This window comes from Salvelinus fontinalis, chromosome 31, assembly GCF_029448725.1.
Source record: "Salvelinus fontinalis isolate EN_2023a chromosome 31, ASM2944872v1, whole genome shotgun sequence".
NCBI lineage: Eukaryota > Metazoa > Chordata > Actinopteri > Salmoniformes > Salmonidae > Salvelinus > Salvelinus fontinalis.
The window spans coordinates 39,953,586-39,970,049 of NC_074695.1; the positions used below are offsets into that span (position 1 = coordinate 39,953,586).

General features: G+C 45.5%; 1 protein-coding gene across 9 annotated transcripts in view; it reads left to right on the top strand.

Moving 5' to 3' along the window:
- The first annotated feature begins 8,234 nt into the window (after window positions 1–8,234).
- prdm16 (PR domain containing 16) overlaps window positions 8,235–16,464 on the top strand; it is a 147,776-nt gene continuing 139,546 nt past the window's right edge. For all 9 annotated transcript variants that reach the window (XM_055892624.1, XM_055892627.1, XM_055892625.1 and 6 more), the window contains exon 1: window positions 8,235–8,629. In XM_055892624.1, the coding sequence (XP_055748599.1) occupies window positions 8,252–8,629 (378 nt within the window). In that variant the 5' untranslated portion in view covers window positions 8,235–8,251. The remainder of the gene's footprint in view (window positions 8,630–16,464) is intronic.

The window sequence follows — 16,464 nt, forward strand, 5'->3', positions numbered from 1 at the left end:
AGTAACAAAGAACTCTTCAGTCGAAAAGCAGATAGGGTGTATGAAAGGGTTCATGTGAGGAGGTAGTGGAGGACACACACACACACACACGCACACGCACACGCACACACAGAGGGAGACTGTGCAGGCTACTATGGGGAGGTTTACCTCCTGCATGGGCACTCACCTATACAGCCTCTCTAGCTGTCACTCACTCTCTACTCTGAGTGGACTGTATGTCGCTCACAAAGGACAGGATCTGGCTGTGTAAGTACATGCAGAGAGACAGAGAGAGAGATGGATGGAAGGGATGGGAGGGGAGATGGAGGGAGAGGGGATGACTGAACGAAAGAGGAAGGAAACGCGCTCACACCACAAAACACATTCCTGGTGTTGTGCCATGAGCAATATGTTGATAATTGCGAACGCGTATCCCCGATGCTCACATCACTTGAATTAATAGTAACAAAGTAGTTTTTTTGTGTACGTCGTAAAGTAAACCATTTAGTCCCCCAGTCTAGAGTTCTTTAATGATCTATTCACCAGAGGAAATAACCAGTGTGAATTGCATATGTCTGGTGAATCAGCATAGCCAACACACAGCCAACACACATCCTTACTGTCCCAATCAAGCATTCTTCCATGGCCGGTCTATTATTTCTATTTCTATTATTCTGTTCATATGCTATTTGTACATCCTCTACCTGGGGAATGGTTGAATGTGCATCCTAACAGCAGAAACAACGTAGAGTGTGTGTGATGTACTACCCTCTCCAGTCATTAACCAGACAGCGTTCTGCTGGTGCATATTAACTTCTGATGGATCCCTCCTTGCCATCCCCTCACGCTCTCCCTTTGGCTGTGTGAATGGATTGTACACTTTCCCTTCCTCCTCCCTCCCTCTCTCTCTCCCTCTCTCTCTCTCCCTCCCCCTGGGTGATGGTTGCAACTCAATTTGGCAAATGTAACTTGCTATTGATTATTATTAATATTTATCATGTTTGTGAAAATGTCTTTTCCCAGTGCTATTAATCTGGTCTGTTAATAAATGTCTTGCCAGGCCAGGCTGGGAGCCCCTGGGGAGCTCCTCTGACCACAGGGCCAATATAGTGGCTGACAGCAGGGGACACACACACACACTAAACGTTATACACACTAAACCACGCGAGCACGCACACACACAAAACGTTATGCACACACTAAACGAAGCCCGCACACACACACAACCACACACAAACTAAACGTTATACACACAAACGCAACATACACACTAAACACACACACACACACACGCGCGCACGCGCGCACACACACCTGCTCTCCACTACAGGAGGTGGGGCTCTCTTCCATTTAGCTGGAGGCTTGTAGAGATTCTGTCTCACTCGGCCAGGCAGTAGTAGCTCTCAGCTGCTCAACACAAAGAACACATCAATATATCAGCCCAATCACAGCAACTTGCACACACAGATTCCTTCCCCATTCGGAATGCAGAAAGAAATGCGATCAGTGAAGAATCCTGTAGGTTTTACTCTTAAAATGCAAAGCTTCTCCAACCAGTTATTGTACACTCACTCCTGTTGTCAAGGTCAAGTCTCTTAATACTCAGCACTGCATGTCCAAACCTGTTGAGTAAAGATGAAACACACACACACACATCCCGAAGTATAGCCCTGCTTGCATCAATGGGACCCACGCATACGTCTATCAAGCAGGCTGCGGCTTCTCTACAAGAGCTGTATGTGTATGCGTGCTGTGTCCGTGTGTGTGTGTGTGTGTGTGTGTGTGTGTGTGTGTGTGTGTGTGTGTGTGTGTGTGTGTGTGTGTGTGTGTGTGTGTGTGTGTGTGTGTGTGTGTGTGTGTGTGTGTGTGTGTGTGTGTGTGTGTGTGTGTGTGTGTGTCAGATCTCTGAGGGATCCACAGCAAGTCATGCTTTAAGAGCCCTGAGTTAGTGGAAGTTTCTTTTCTTGTTTCATGCACCAGAAGTAACCCAGGCCTTTCTTTTTTTGGGGGGGATGGGGGCTGAAATCTCACCCCCAGGCCCCCGTGGGCGGGCACCCGCCCCCGCTCTGGAGAAGCAATATTGCTACTTTAAGTGTTACTTGGAAATGTTCCCCGTTGCTTTTACAAGGGGAAACAGTGTGTGTTTCTGGAGAGGCTAGCCAGTATTGTAGTTGACCGTCCCCTGTGCAGCTCCCCCCTCCTCCTCTCCTCCCGCCAACCCTCTCTCTCTCTTTCACTACCGTCCTACCGTACGTCATCATGAAAAACTCACCGCCATGGAAAAGCGCACACATAGTTTCATCCCTTTCTTCCCCACCTTCTCCCCCTCTCTCTCTCCTTCTCCCGTTTCTCCTTCTCCCTCTCTTTCTCCCTCTCTCTTTGTCTTTCTCTCTCTCTGTCTCTCTTTCTCTCTCTCTTTCTCTGCGCTCTTTAGATTTTTATAGCTGCCTCTCTTTTTTCCTCCCATAAAAATCTGGCCCGATTTAAGGCTCTTTGTTAAGACAGAACCATCATCAAAGGGCCTGATTAAAGAGGAACAGGTAAGAGTTTCTCGTTTGTGGCCCTAACGATACCAATAACTCTGCTAAGTGGAGCGATATTCTGTGGATTATTGGGGAGGTGGGGCGGCAAGCACCAGATTAGGCAGTACCCCCCCCCCATCCCTTCCCCCCTCCACATCAAATGTTTCTGAGTTTGTTGAGCAACAGGGCCGCCTGCTCATTTTTCATATCTGTCATGGTTCCACACCCCCATCCAAACCTCCACCCTAACCCCCACCACCAGAGGAACTTTTTCTCCCCATATTTGGGGTGGGGGGAATATTGCATATTTGTGCAGTTTTTCCTCGATACTTGCTTTTCATCAGGAACGGACCTCGGAATTGAAATATTGACTTACTCTGAGACAATGATACAGTCTCTGTGTCCACTGGACTGGTAAGGCCCGATCACTGAGCAACAGCCACCCAATTCCACTCATTTTTATTATCGTAGTCATACAGTTGTAGTCCAATGCACATTTATTTATTTCGGATTTTCTTACTGAATGAGAGAGAGTAGAGTTAACCATACATTTGGCCCTTCATTGCAGTTCAGGCCCAACTGAGCTGATCCAGAAGCAATCCAGAATTCAATCGAACCAGCACCGTGCTGCAAATAACATTCTACGCATTTGAGGTGATGCAATTGTGTTCCCAACGGGGTGAAACGAAACGAAACAATTGCTTTGATTTGAATGCCATTGCGCTCATGCTGCAGAGATTTTTCGCACTGCATATTTGATTTAATGTAAGCTGAATGTCACAAAAGTACGGCTTGACTTGACCGTACTAGTCTTCATGCTACACACACACACACACACACACACACACACACACACACACACACACACACACACACACACACACACACACACACACACACACACACACACACACACACACACACACACACACACACACACACACACGCACAAAGAAGAATGCACTCTACCACACAGTTAAGTCAGCCAGTGCCAAAGCTGCTCCACTAAAACGAGACGGCATCACCGAGACAAGTCCCTGTGCCACAAGGAACATGTGTTTACGTGAGTGGAGGCAGACTGCAGAAAATTGCTGCAGATCTCTATCTCTCCACGTCTAACTCTTTAGTGGAGCTGATTAAACAGAGCCTCGAACAGTTTGCCTGTTGTAGTACACCGCGATTTTCAGATGTTCGCTTTCACGGCCTTTTGATCAAAACTTTACTTGTCAATGTTACCATAGTAACATTGATTACCTGGCAACGGTCATCACTGCTTGGTCAGTTTTTTATTTTAAGATTTGCTATGTTTGATAACATTTTAATATTTTCCTTTGGCATTCCCTAATATAGTGTAGCATGTACTATACCTGTAGCCCATATAAATGAAATGAGATAGAAATGAATAGAAAGGGCATCTCCATTCAAGTCAATGATGGGATAATTGGTGGACTGGCAGCCATTTTAAGTGTACCCATGCCAGGACATAAAAGCAGGAAGTGTACCCTTCAATCTGAGCTGTGATTTGTTGAGTCAACTGACATTACAAAAAATACATTCCATTGTCACGAGCCACATCACTTAGTATCATTTGAATGAGCATTCTACATTACCATGGCAATCCAGCATCATTTGATGGAATATTCAAAAATACAAAAGGAAATGATTGCATCACAATACCAGGCAGCCACTGCGAGGGTACCCATGAGTTTAGCAGTCAAATCTCCAGGGTTAGAGCTTCCAAGCCCATTCTATTCATTCTTATTTCTAAGCTACAGCCTACATATCATCATCTATATATTTATTTTCAATGCTCATAGGTAGTTAATGTATGTCACAGTTATTTTCAAGTAAAGTCTTGTAATCACTAATTGAATATTTTATCTGTCATGTTTTGCTATTATTGGATGATGTTTCATATATTTTTTTCATAATATTTTTGCAATTATATATTTTATAAATTGGGGGGACGGGTTTGTTTCTTTCTCGCCAATGTTCTAAATAAGTCTTGTTGCTCTGTGAAATCTCAATGAGCTGTTACTTCTATAACCTGTCTTAATTGTGTTTTGAGTATATTATCATGGTTGGCTGGCTCAGTGTGAATACACTGAAGTACACTGAAATGGGCAAGTGTGTGACATCCTTGGGGAGTATTTTAGGATATTTAATATCCTTTCTGGAAATGCCAAGTTAGTAAAAGCTTTTTTGAGAGATATAATTCAGCAAATAGCATACATGATCAATTATCATTACCACATGAAATAGTACAGCTTCAGTCAATACTAGAAACATCCATGATGGGACAGAGAGGAACCAGTCAGTGGTAGCTCATCTTAAAGCTCAGATGTAGTCTGACCCCTTGTTCTGGTTTGTGTGTAGAGAGAACGACCCGTCTTACGGGGAAAGGGGGGGGGGGTTCCCCCGTGTGTGTGTGTGCGTACCCAATGTCTCTTTGTTTTCCAGGACGGCTAGCAATAACAGGGGTGTTTAAAAGAGTGCATTTACAATTTATCAAATAAATCTGATGCCTTCATGTCGCCGGGTTCTCTGGACGCACGGTAGTTTCCAGTGGAATAACATGGACCAAACAAGCGGCCCATTGTAGGCCCAGCCAACGCCAGGACCCCCAAGGTGCGAATTAATGATTGACCCCTGATGTAATCAGGATAAATAGTTCCCCGTGAAAAGAGAGACGGGGAGAGAAAGAACAACATGGTGGAGGGAGAAAGGAAGGCACTATCTGGAGGTTTTTTAAGCAGCCCTCCGGGAGACAGTGCTAACATCTCACTCCTCTTCAGAGACCAAAGCCAAACACGCAAGTAAAAACGTCTCGGCTCGGCCGTCTCACGTCACTTTTTAACTTTCCTCCTCCTCTTCCTGGCCCCTTTCATTATGTTCCTGCTTACTTTTCTCCCCCTCTCCTTTTCTTTTCTTCTTATTTGTAGTGAATTTCATGGTTGAACATGGCCAAGCCATCGACTAGAATGTCACAGGGAAAAAGGAGGGAAGAGGAATTTTTTTCTTCTGTGGTGATTAATTTTAACTTTCCCTTTTTTTTGTGTGTGAATTTTTATGAATAAGGGAACTGAGCTCGGAGGATCTTAACTTCTGGCCACAAGTCTCCTTTAAATCACATTGTGTTTTCGCTTGGCGCTCCGCTCCAGTGGTTTCTGTCTTACACAAATAATGTTTTGTTCATTAAAATTAGGGACGTTACTCCCCCCACTCCCACCACCCTTCTCGCTGCTCAATTTCGAGGTAGTGATCTGTGTGTTTCTGCTTCGAGGCTCTTAAAGTCTAACAGTATTTAATAGATTTTCCAACCCTCTCTTCGGTTGTTCAAATTGCGCTAGATGGGTCGGGTGCCAGCAAAAAGGGGAGAGAAAAAAATTATTTTAGTGGTTCAAAAACACTTTTGATTCTTGAAAACTGCACCAGATAGGCCGCGGTTATAAAAGTTTAATTGATCTGTGAAAAGTGGAAGCTACTGCTGGCGTACATGTTTCCCTTCGCTTAATTGCCCGCCTGGTCTGGGCCCCTATGAAACCCTGATCATTAAAGAAAATGGGTAAAACGTTTATTTTCCCGAGAAAAAAAAAGAAAAGAAGAAAAATCCACTGGATGACGCAAAATTGGTCATAAATGCCTTCGTTTTACTGCCCAGATTTTATATGACAAGTTTCCCAGATCTGTCAGGACTCTCTCTCTCGCCAGTCGCTGGGAGCCTGTCACAGTGCTTTCATAGTTCACGTTTACATTCTAGACTTACATATCCGTTCATTCAGCAATTATTTTTTTCTCTCGATTTTACGAGCCAAAACCCAAGCGTTTATTGGAGCAAAAGCAGATAATTGATTTCAGATACTCCTTGTTGTCAATTATACGATATTCCATTCTCCTCAATTTCCTCATTCCAATGTCTAACTTCGGAGACTTTCTGTTCATACAGTAAATATGGTAATGGTCATCACGAACAGCTCTTGATGTTTCAAAGTCAAGTTCAATCCAAGATTAATGGTTGTGTACACATATTTGCAGATGTCATCTCAGGTGGAGAGAAATGCTTGCAATCTGAAACTTGTGCAACTGTTAAGTTGATTAGGTCATTAGGCTCTAAACTGGATCATACTAGTTTTGTCGAGTATCCTCACTCAACAGTGACTCCTAAGATGTTAGATACTGTAGGACCAAGGGACATTTCAACTTTTTTTTATATATATATAAGTATTTAATGTGTTATGTTGTATCATTGTAATAAAGTATTGATATTTATTGTTTTCTACCCAGAAACTACAGATTGAAACAATCTATCTAGCTAAATCTGGTGCAATAGCATGTTCTACATGGTCCCTGGCAAGTAAACAAATAAATAAAACAATAAGTAGAAGTAAGCGAGTTCAACTGGCCAAATCTCCCGTCTTTATGTTTTCAACTTGGTTTAAGAGTTCAAGGGCTGTGGATGCGAGCGCCAGGCCAGCCCCAGTTAGTCCTGAAGCGGTGTTATATTGTTGGCAGTGCCGGTCGTGAGGAGGAGGGAGCTGGCTGACTGGAAACACTCCTGCAGTAATTGCGGAGCCTAGTTCAGACTGATTTCCCCGGCCTGTGTTTGGATAGCAAACTGCAGTTAGTGCTTCTAGCAAAAGACACCAGGACTTGTTCACTCCTCTCCACGCTGCCACGCTAGAGCCTGCCTGCTCCGTCCGTCGTCCAGGCAACCTATAAAGTGTTGTGAGTTTGGTATCAACAAAATCAACGGGTTTGTTACATTTGAGTGCTGCCCCTGGGTATTGACGTGCGTTTTAATTCTGAGATTTTCCACTTTTTGTTACGACACTTGCACCAGAAAGATATCTGCTACCTATAACTGTAGATGTTTCGTCGTTGAATTGTTTTGTTCATTTTCATTTATTCAGTGGCGTATTTTTCCAACTTCTGCTCCAACGTGTGTGTCTGTATATCTCCAAGTGATCTGTCCGTGACTCTGAGGGAGAGAGGTTTGTGTGTCTAGCTAGACTTGTGCGCCTCTAATTCTTTGTGCTCGTCACTGACTCTGGACGGTGGAATCCCGAATGCCGCAATTATGTTGTCAGCCACAGAACAGTGACAAACATAGGTGACTAATCTAAACTGGCGAGTGACTGGCAATACCTGGGTCATTTCTCCCCCATTATCTGTAAGATGACCCTGTAGGAAATGGCGGTGGTTGTGACTGAATGGAACATCATGTCCCATCAGGCCCTTCTCTGACGGTGGGGAATGTCCTCACTAGGAATACTGTGGGCAGGCAGCCCTAACTGGGGCTGAAGGCTTTTAAGCTTTTCCGTCTTTCGCTTGTTTGGGTTGAGTGAGTCAGTTAGTAGAACGGGCCTAGATGGTTACGATCTATTGGTGATACTGTCTATAAAGTTCCTGTCTACAAAATATAGTTTGTCTTTTGGTGATATTGGTATATAGCCCTGTTGTTGAGACTGTGTCTTACAACATGGAGTGAGTTGGAGAGAATAGGTCAAGATACTGCAGTGAAAGTCAAACATATTTTTCTCACTCTGAAGGCATGTATATATACTTTGTAGTAATCTCTCTCTCTCTCTCTCTCTCTCTCTCTCTCTCTCTCTCTCTCTCTCTCTCTCTCACTCTTTCTCTCTCTCTGATTCACAATTGACTTGCGTGGTTAAAGAAAGGTTGAATATAAGCTGCAAAACTAACTCTCTTTCTCTTCATCTCTCTCAGATGACAGTGAAACAGTGGACAGCATGTACGAGACAGAGCCCCACCTCCTGGCGGGAGGGGCCGAGAGTGGCGAGGAGGAGACAGAGGACAGCATCATGTCCCCCATCCCTGTAGGACCCCCGTCCCCGCACCCCAACAACCACCATCACCACAGCCACCACGGGCGCCACCATCACCACAACGAGGACCCCTTCACGCCCAAGGAAGGCTCGCCCTATGAGGTGCCCGTCTACATTCCCGATGACATTCCCATCCCCAGTGACCTGGAGCTGCGTGAGTCCTCGGTCCCCGGAGCGGGCCTGGGGATATGGGCCAAAACCCGGATCGGGATGGGAGAGTGCTTCGGACCTCACAGCGCACTGCAGAGTGCCACGGTCAAAGACGGCTCCTTTGGATGGGAGGTAGGTCGTAGTTTTGATGTTCTGTCTACATTATTTAGACGTCTTAGCTCAGTTTGTCGCTTATTTAAGTACCTGCAGAGAGTGTTAAATGTTCTGATTGACGTGTTGAAGAATTAAGGGTCCTTTTCTGTTATGCGACCTTGAGAGAGGTAAGTGAACGGTGCTTGAGACTCTTGGTCCTCAGCTCTTTTAGCCCAGTGAGACCGTCTAGCCGCCAAGCGAAGATACTCCTTCCATTTGCATCTCCTACTACCATTGGACCTCATCTTTGAACCAGCCCACCGTCGCCTCTTTAAAATGCGTCAGTCGCCAACTGTTGGAAAATCCAACTGATTACTGGAGGTATCAGCTTTTCGGTGCAGCCTCCCCCTATCCGTCCAACGGAGCGCGCCCGTTTGGTCACGCCACACGATATGGAAATGGAAGAAGCGTGCAGCCAGCCCGTATTGAACTATTAATTTTCATTTCAACATGACATTAGAGGATATTGAAGTTGCTTCAGTAAGCTCATGGAGTGAATGATTTTCTCTCTCTCTCGCGAACCCTCCCTCTGTCTCTCTCCACCGCACGGCTAATCAGACCAGAATCTTCCCGGGTCGGCTTCTCATTTCAGGAGGCTGGCGTTTTGGTCAATCACATATATAGTCGGATATTTTAGAGCATTACCTTCACATGTAATTACGCACTCTGAGCTAATCACGTCACTAAAAGGTTGGGTATAGTTTGGAGGCAGCCACTTTGGACAGGGTGTACCGTACATTATGTAGGCTGGCTGAGACAACCATCATATGCAGTTGCTCTCGCTCTCTCCTTCTCTTTTTCCTCCTCTAGTCCTGTACGCAAGACGAAACATTTGCCGATTAGAGAGGCGAGGCACACGCTACATGGCACAGAGCCACAGAAAGCGTTTTCCTCTGGAAAGTTCATATTATGACTAGACCTACGGGGCACGCATAGCCCCCCCCCCCCCCTCGCTCTCTCTTTTTTTCTTTCTCTCTCTCTCGCTCTCTCTCTCCCTCTGAAAGCTATACTCTCACTCTTTCTGTCTTTTTGTCTTTCTGTCTTTCTCTCTCGCTCTCCCCCTCTATCTCTCTCCTCTCCGTCTCTCTCTCTCTCTCTCACACTGTCTCTCTCACTGTCGCTCTCTCTCTCTCTCTCTCTCTCTCTCTCTCTCTCTCTCTCTTTCTTTCTGTGTGTAAGCTGCTCCTGCCTAACCCTGTACAACACTCATGTTACAGGCCCAAAATGACTGCTGAACATTGTTTACATTGATTCTGAGGGGTCGGCCTGCTGCTCCCCTGGCAAAATGACCGACTGAAGAGGTTCTGATAGCTCCATGACTTAGTCAGACTCCAGACAGAGATCATTGTCTGTATATGAGTATTTTATTTCAATAATGTTCTAGCCAATAATTCAGCTAGTCAGGACCTCGTTCAAAATTCATAGTTTATAGTGTGTCAATTATTTTGCACGTTTTTTGGATTAGATTATGTTTGTTGCTGTTGAGTGGTGTGATTTTCCTTCGGGCTACTTTCGCTTTATCTGTCAATCTAAGGTCACTCTCTGTCCTTTTTCTTTGCCGTTTCAAAAAACCTATCAGTTTGTTCCACCGCTGGGCACGTCACCAACAGGAGGTCCCAAACATCTCTCCTCCCGCTGTCGAAATCCCACCTCGACTTCGTCTCGCCTGTGTTTGGAAGAGACATCCTGTCTCTCTCTCTCTCTCTCTTTTTTAGGTCCCTTATCAAAGATAGCCATAACAGCCCAGCCATCGATAGCCATCACGAAACTCCTCCAGGACCGTTCCCCACACCGCCTCTGGTCTTAGAAAAATAGACAGGCCTACAGAGGGAGGGAGGGAAGGAACAGAGGGAGAGAGAGGGGGAGAGAAGGAAGCGAGAGAGAGAGAGGGAGAAGAGAGACCGGGGAGATGGGGCACTAACAAAGCAGGGGGGAGGTCAGTGCTGTTAATGGGCCTTGATGGAGGGGGCCCACTGTCTGTCAGTCTGTCCCCTCTAGCCCCAACTGAATAGTGGGGGACTTGTTATGAGAGATAATATTTGATTAGATCCCAGATCTCCTTTGTCTAAACGTGATCCTATCTACAGAATGCTCAGGGTAGGGTTTTAACGCTAGTAGTCGTCATTGTGGGAATTTAATTGGAGTTCAAAGGATCGTATACTGTGCAGGGTTCACCTATAGAATTGGTGTTGGTTAGAGTTGTGACACAGACAGGTGTGCGTAATGATATCTGGGTAGTATGTAGAGTTAAGAGGATGTGTGACGTGTGTGTATGCATGAGGTCTGTGTGTAATTAGGCTTGGGGAGAGTTAATGGGCAGTGTGAATGGGGCTCTATGGGTGAAAAGCTCAGGTGTGTGTGCGTGTGTTACTGAGAGTGTGTGTGTTAGAAATTGTGTGCGCGTGTGTGCTTCTCTCAGTGTGTGTGTGTATGTCTCTTGACGTCTGTGTGTGATCAGCCCTGGAGCACGGCACGGTCTCCGCCACCATCCGTTCCTGGATAATGAGAATGATCCAGGTGGACAGAAAAGAACAGAACAGAGAAGAGAGGAAAAGGAAGTCCAGTCTTGTCTGTCCCGGGGCGTTGGGCAATGCTGAGGTGTTAACTCGGACTCATTTCCCCGAGACGGACAGCTCAATCTAGGAGATGCTTAGCTCGGGGCCACGTCCATTCAGCCTGTCCCTCCGCTCCCCCCACTGCAACGGCAGAGCCACCCGGAGTCATCCATTTAAAAGCTATTATGCTCCCTTTTATCACAACATAATATAACGGCCGGGCTCCGCAAAAGAACCGATTTCAATCAAGCTGTGCGCACGGGCCCTTGTCTGGAAGGCCTCTCTGCTATGGGACTGGGAGGGATCCCTCAGAGTGACACGGCCTATTGTGGAAGCAGAGTTTGGTCCCGGATCAGGTATTGACAGGAGCAGGTGGGCGTACAATAGAGGTTCACACTGCTGCTCCTCTCCTGTTCTTCTCCCCCTTCGCAGCACACACTGGAGCCCACTGTCAGCTCACGCTCCCTCTGGGAAAGGGAGGGAGGTAGAGGGCACTGGGAGAGAGGACACAAGTGAAAAGTGTGTGTGTATGTGTTGGTAAGGGTGTGTGCGGTGTTGCATGAATAGATACTATATGTATCAGTGTGTGCGTTTTTTAAATTTAAATGAAGGTGTGTGTGTTTGTGTGTGTGTGTGTGTGTGTGTGTGGACACCTGGAGAGTGGTTATTTTAATTAAAAAAACAAGAGTCCAAGATCCCCCAAAGTGGTACAACAATACATTCTCACATATGCGTGTGTGTGTTTAATGACACGTAAGCCCCATATCCACCCACTGTGAGTAACAGAAGGATGTCCCAGCGTTGAAACAAAGAACCGTCTCTCTAGTGATCCGTGATCCAAACTGATCCAAACTGTAAAATAACTTAATCAAATATCTTCCGTTTTGTCTCGGGCTGCCGAGGGAACGCAGCAAAGCCCAAATCAAACAAGCGCAGATCCCTTTCCAAAGCTATATTAATGGTGTTTACTCACCCTTCTCCTAACCCCGTTACAGGGCGTGTCAACCCCGTGACAGGGCCTTTGTCACTCCGACACCTTTTACTTTTGTCATCTCGTTCTTTCTCTTTGTCCTGCATCTCAAGTGTTTGCTATCTCAAAGAAGGCACTTGTGCCGAGTCAACAAATGATTTCAGTGGTCGCTGATAAAATCTCTCTCCATGTGAAGACGGAAAGGAAAGCGCCTTGCCATGTCTTCACATTGTGGGACACATTGTCGGAAATAGCTCCGCACAATTAAGAGAGTCTTTGTAGGGCGTAATGACCTCCTGGTGATTGATCTGGTGTTGGTCGAATGAATCTCAGCAGTTTGCTGTGTGCAAGCGACTATTTGTGTTTGAAATGGGACTGTGGTGAATGTGATACCGTTCTTTGACTTTTTGTAACGTCTAGGGACTAACGTAAAGTATTTTAATGTGACCTGCCATGTGGGTCTGCACTGTTAAACATCTTGAGTGTTTCAACTTGTTAAAAAATATGAGTTATCGCACAGACTTGTTGAAGTTGAAATGGCAACACTTTTTGACGGGGCATGTGTCATGCCTTTCACAGATTGATGTGGTACACACACATATATACACACACACACTAACAAATGTCCCATTACCCGGGTGTATGTCACCCGTAGGCCATACCTCCTCCCTGCTTCAAAGGGTCTCGAACCCTCAAGGACCTTGGGATGACTTTGTTGCCGGGCAGATTAGGACTTTTGCTTTGTTTGTGCTTATAGCGTTTGAGTGTTTTTCCATATCAGCATCATTCATCCGATGAGAGTGAAGAAAAGGGAAAAAAGTGCCTGTCGTTCTTTTCTCTCTCTCGTATTTACCTTACTGTTGACTTAGCGATACGCCAAGGCGTTAGATGGGTGCTCTTGGGCAGCCGGCGGGACTACGTGACAGATACCCAGCGCTCCATGGACGTTGCTCATATTTCTCCGCCTGCATTCTTTTGTGCCCTGATCCCTGGGATGACAGCTTCCTTTTCATGCCAGCGCTTGGCTGACCCTTTTGTTTGCTAGCTAAAACGCTAGCTAATGTCCTCTTGGAACCCGGGCGAAGACTTTGGGCCCCGCCCTGACACTTATCTGTCCTGACCCTACCGCTCACCTCCAGCACTGTTTGCTCGCCTTTTGTGTCGGAGGAATTGCTGAGCCCTGTATACCCAGCATGTGTCAAGATAGCGCTCTAGGGGTGATCAAGGCGCAGTTTGCAACATGTTTGGTCTGTTTGCCGACGAGGTGTTTTTTTGTGCTTTTTATCTCGAGCCGGGCCACAAGACTAATGTTGCCTAGCTGATAGGGCAGAAACCACCAAGGACTTTAGGGGACACCGAATAGACAAACCGAAGGAATGGCGAGTAGTTGACAGAGAGAGGGAATTAGCTAGTGCCCCCCATTCAAATGACTGCAGATACGCGGAAACCGGCCGCGCTATGCGTTTTCGCTTTGAATATTTGTTCTATTTTGTGGGAAGATGTGGTTTTGAATCAATATCCATTGTCTGTATGTCAGATGTACACCTTTCATGGTAAGGTGCTGACTAACGGAATGTACAACTTATCGCCATAACGATAGCACCTTTATCTGTGAGGGGAATGGTTTCTGAGTAAGCCCACAGTGGGGTTTGCGTTTATCTGCAAATTGATCAAAATGCTGTCTGTTCAGACGATTTTAGCATGTTGTACCAAGAATACACTGTTTCTTATCAGTCAAGACCATGTATTGAGGGGTCTCCTGAGTGGCGCAGCGGTCTAAGGCACTGCATCGCAGTACTAGAAGCGTCATTACAGACCTGGGTTCGATCCCAGGCTGTATCAAAACCGGCCATGACGGGGAGTTCCATAGAGCAGCGCACAATTGACCCAGCTTCGTCGGAGTTAGGGGAGGGTTTGGCCGGGGGAAGCTTTACTTGGCTCATCGCGCTCTAGCGACTCCTTGTGGCGGGCCGGATGCCTGCAGGCTGACCCCGGTCGTCAGTTGAACGGTGTTTCCTCCGACACATTGGTGTGGGTGGCTTCCGGGTTAAGTGGGCGGGTGTTAAGAAGCGAGGTTTGGTGGGTCATGTTTCAGAGGACGCATGACTCGACCTTCGCTTCCTGAGCCCATTGGGGAGTTGCGGCGATGAGACAAGATTGAAATTGGGGAGAAAATAAAAGAAATACCATGTGTTGATCCGGAGAACATAGACTGTCGCCCTATTCATTACCAGTGGACTTTCACCTCTTCTGTAGCCCATGTTGACCCCGAGACATGGGTGCAAGTACTACTTGAAACCATTTAACACATGTTATCCTGGCATGATTGAGCTAGCCTGGCAGCCGTGTGGGCCTGGGTGGGCATGGGTGGGCCCAACCCCACACCAAATTTCCTCTCTACCCCATAGCAAAATGTATAGAATTGCAGGAAATTAGCTTTAAAATGGCATTTTATCTCAGCCTCATGGCGAAATGTGTAGAATAGCATGAAATGAGGTATACATTATTACTTTTTTTGGGCCACCAAAATTTCTGCAGGCCCGCCCACCAACGAGTTTCTGGCTACGCCACTGTAGCCTGGTAAAATAGAAACAATAGAATAGTCACAAGAGTGCCAACCCCGCACATCTAGCACTCCAGGCACACTAGAGCAAACGCTAGAGGCACTTGAAAATGTTTGAATAGTATGTGAACCCAAGACTGGTAGACCTTGTGTGGAATATGAAGCCATGTGAGATGGGCTCTCCAGGTTAATGGATCATTAGAGCGTAGTATTTTACTAATCAAATTAGAGCACGACTCTGATGAGGTCAAAAGAGCAGCAGTATTTTGGGTATATTTATAAAAGCATAGGAAAGGATAATTGTTTACTACCGTCAGCTTATATTGCATGAATTATATTAAATTATTATATATAATGTAACATAGAACAAATATATAATAAAGGTAATTTATATTAATAACTATTCATATTGTAATTAACAATGATACTAATGAGGACTTAGTTAATAATTACAATAGTTAATAATTAGTCATTATTCTTGACATTAATATTACCAAAATATTTGTTTATGTACATTTATCTCCAGGTTGTTTTAAGATGGTACATAATATTATTGCCAAATTGTAAGGAGTAATGTTGGCATTTGTGTTTCCTTTCCCACAGTAAAATGCCATGTAATGAATATCAGTCTTGTGGTATTTAACAACCCTATTGACCAACACCGTGTGGTTTTCTGTATCATGGTTATATCTGATAAACCCAAGTTTAAACATGAACAAAATATAACCAAAAAACAGAGCAAGCATAACACCACATTTTCAGTCCTGAGGTTGTAATATCTTCCATTCACGTTCATTTTATGTAGGTTTTAAACATGCCATTAGCCAATTTAATCCAATTTTCCCAGCTTTCGGAGCACTCCAGTGGAACAGATTACATCTAATATTAAACATATGGGCCCTGTTGCCTTAGAAACATCGCAGCAGCTTTTTAGGAGCTGTTAAAGAAAGACACATTATTTTATTTTTTTCTTTGCGTCTCTCGTCCCCTCGAACCGATGTCAATTATCCCTCTGAACATGGTAATTGATAACGAGGAAGCAAGCAGCAAATTAAATGTCAGGTTTGATTAGAACGCTGATGCCTTATCATTTGTTCATAACTCGCTACCAGCGTCTGTTAATTAATCTCAAGACCCCCAGATGAAATGAAAGAGTATCTCAGGAGGAAGTGAACGGGAGAGAAAGTCATCCGTTTTTGATAGAGCGGTCGAGCGGCTCAATAAATATTGTCCCTCCAAATTGTTGATGTTATTATTTGGTCATTGGTTCCACCGCTCCCGTCGACTCTGAGCCACTTTGTCTCTCAATAGAGTCTCTTGTCTAGCTTCAAACTCAAGCCCCTCCAGCCTCTTAACTCACTCACTCCTCAACAATGTCATCCTTTATGGCGGTTCCCTTCTGTTAGCCGCCGCGTGGCGCGTAGCTCGCACAGACTTGCTTTAACTAATGCTCAGGCGATTATGTGTTCCTAAACATTAATTTAATACCCTTCCTCGCTCCCCTGTCCTCGGTGGCCAAAAGCAGGTAACTCCTGACCAATTCCTCCCACCCTCCCCTACCTCCTCCCTCCTCTGTATCCCAGTGAAAACCCATCATTCATGGCTGTCCTGATGAATAGCCACATCATTGCCGCGTTAGCCCCGGGCCACGGCAGACAATGATATTGCTCTGTGGCCGGGCCAGAAAATGATGACATTTGTCAAAGGCTGTTTATGTTGTTAATTA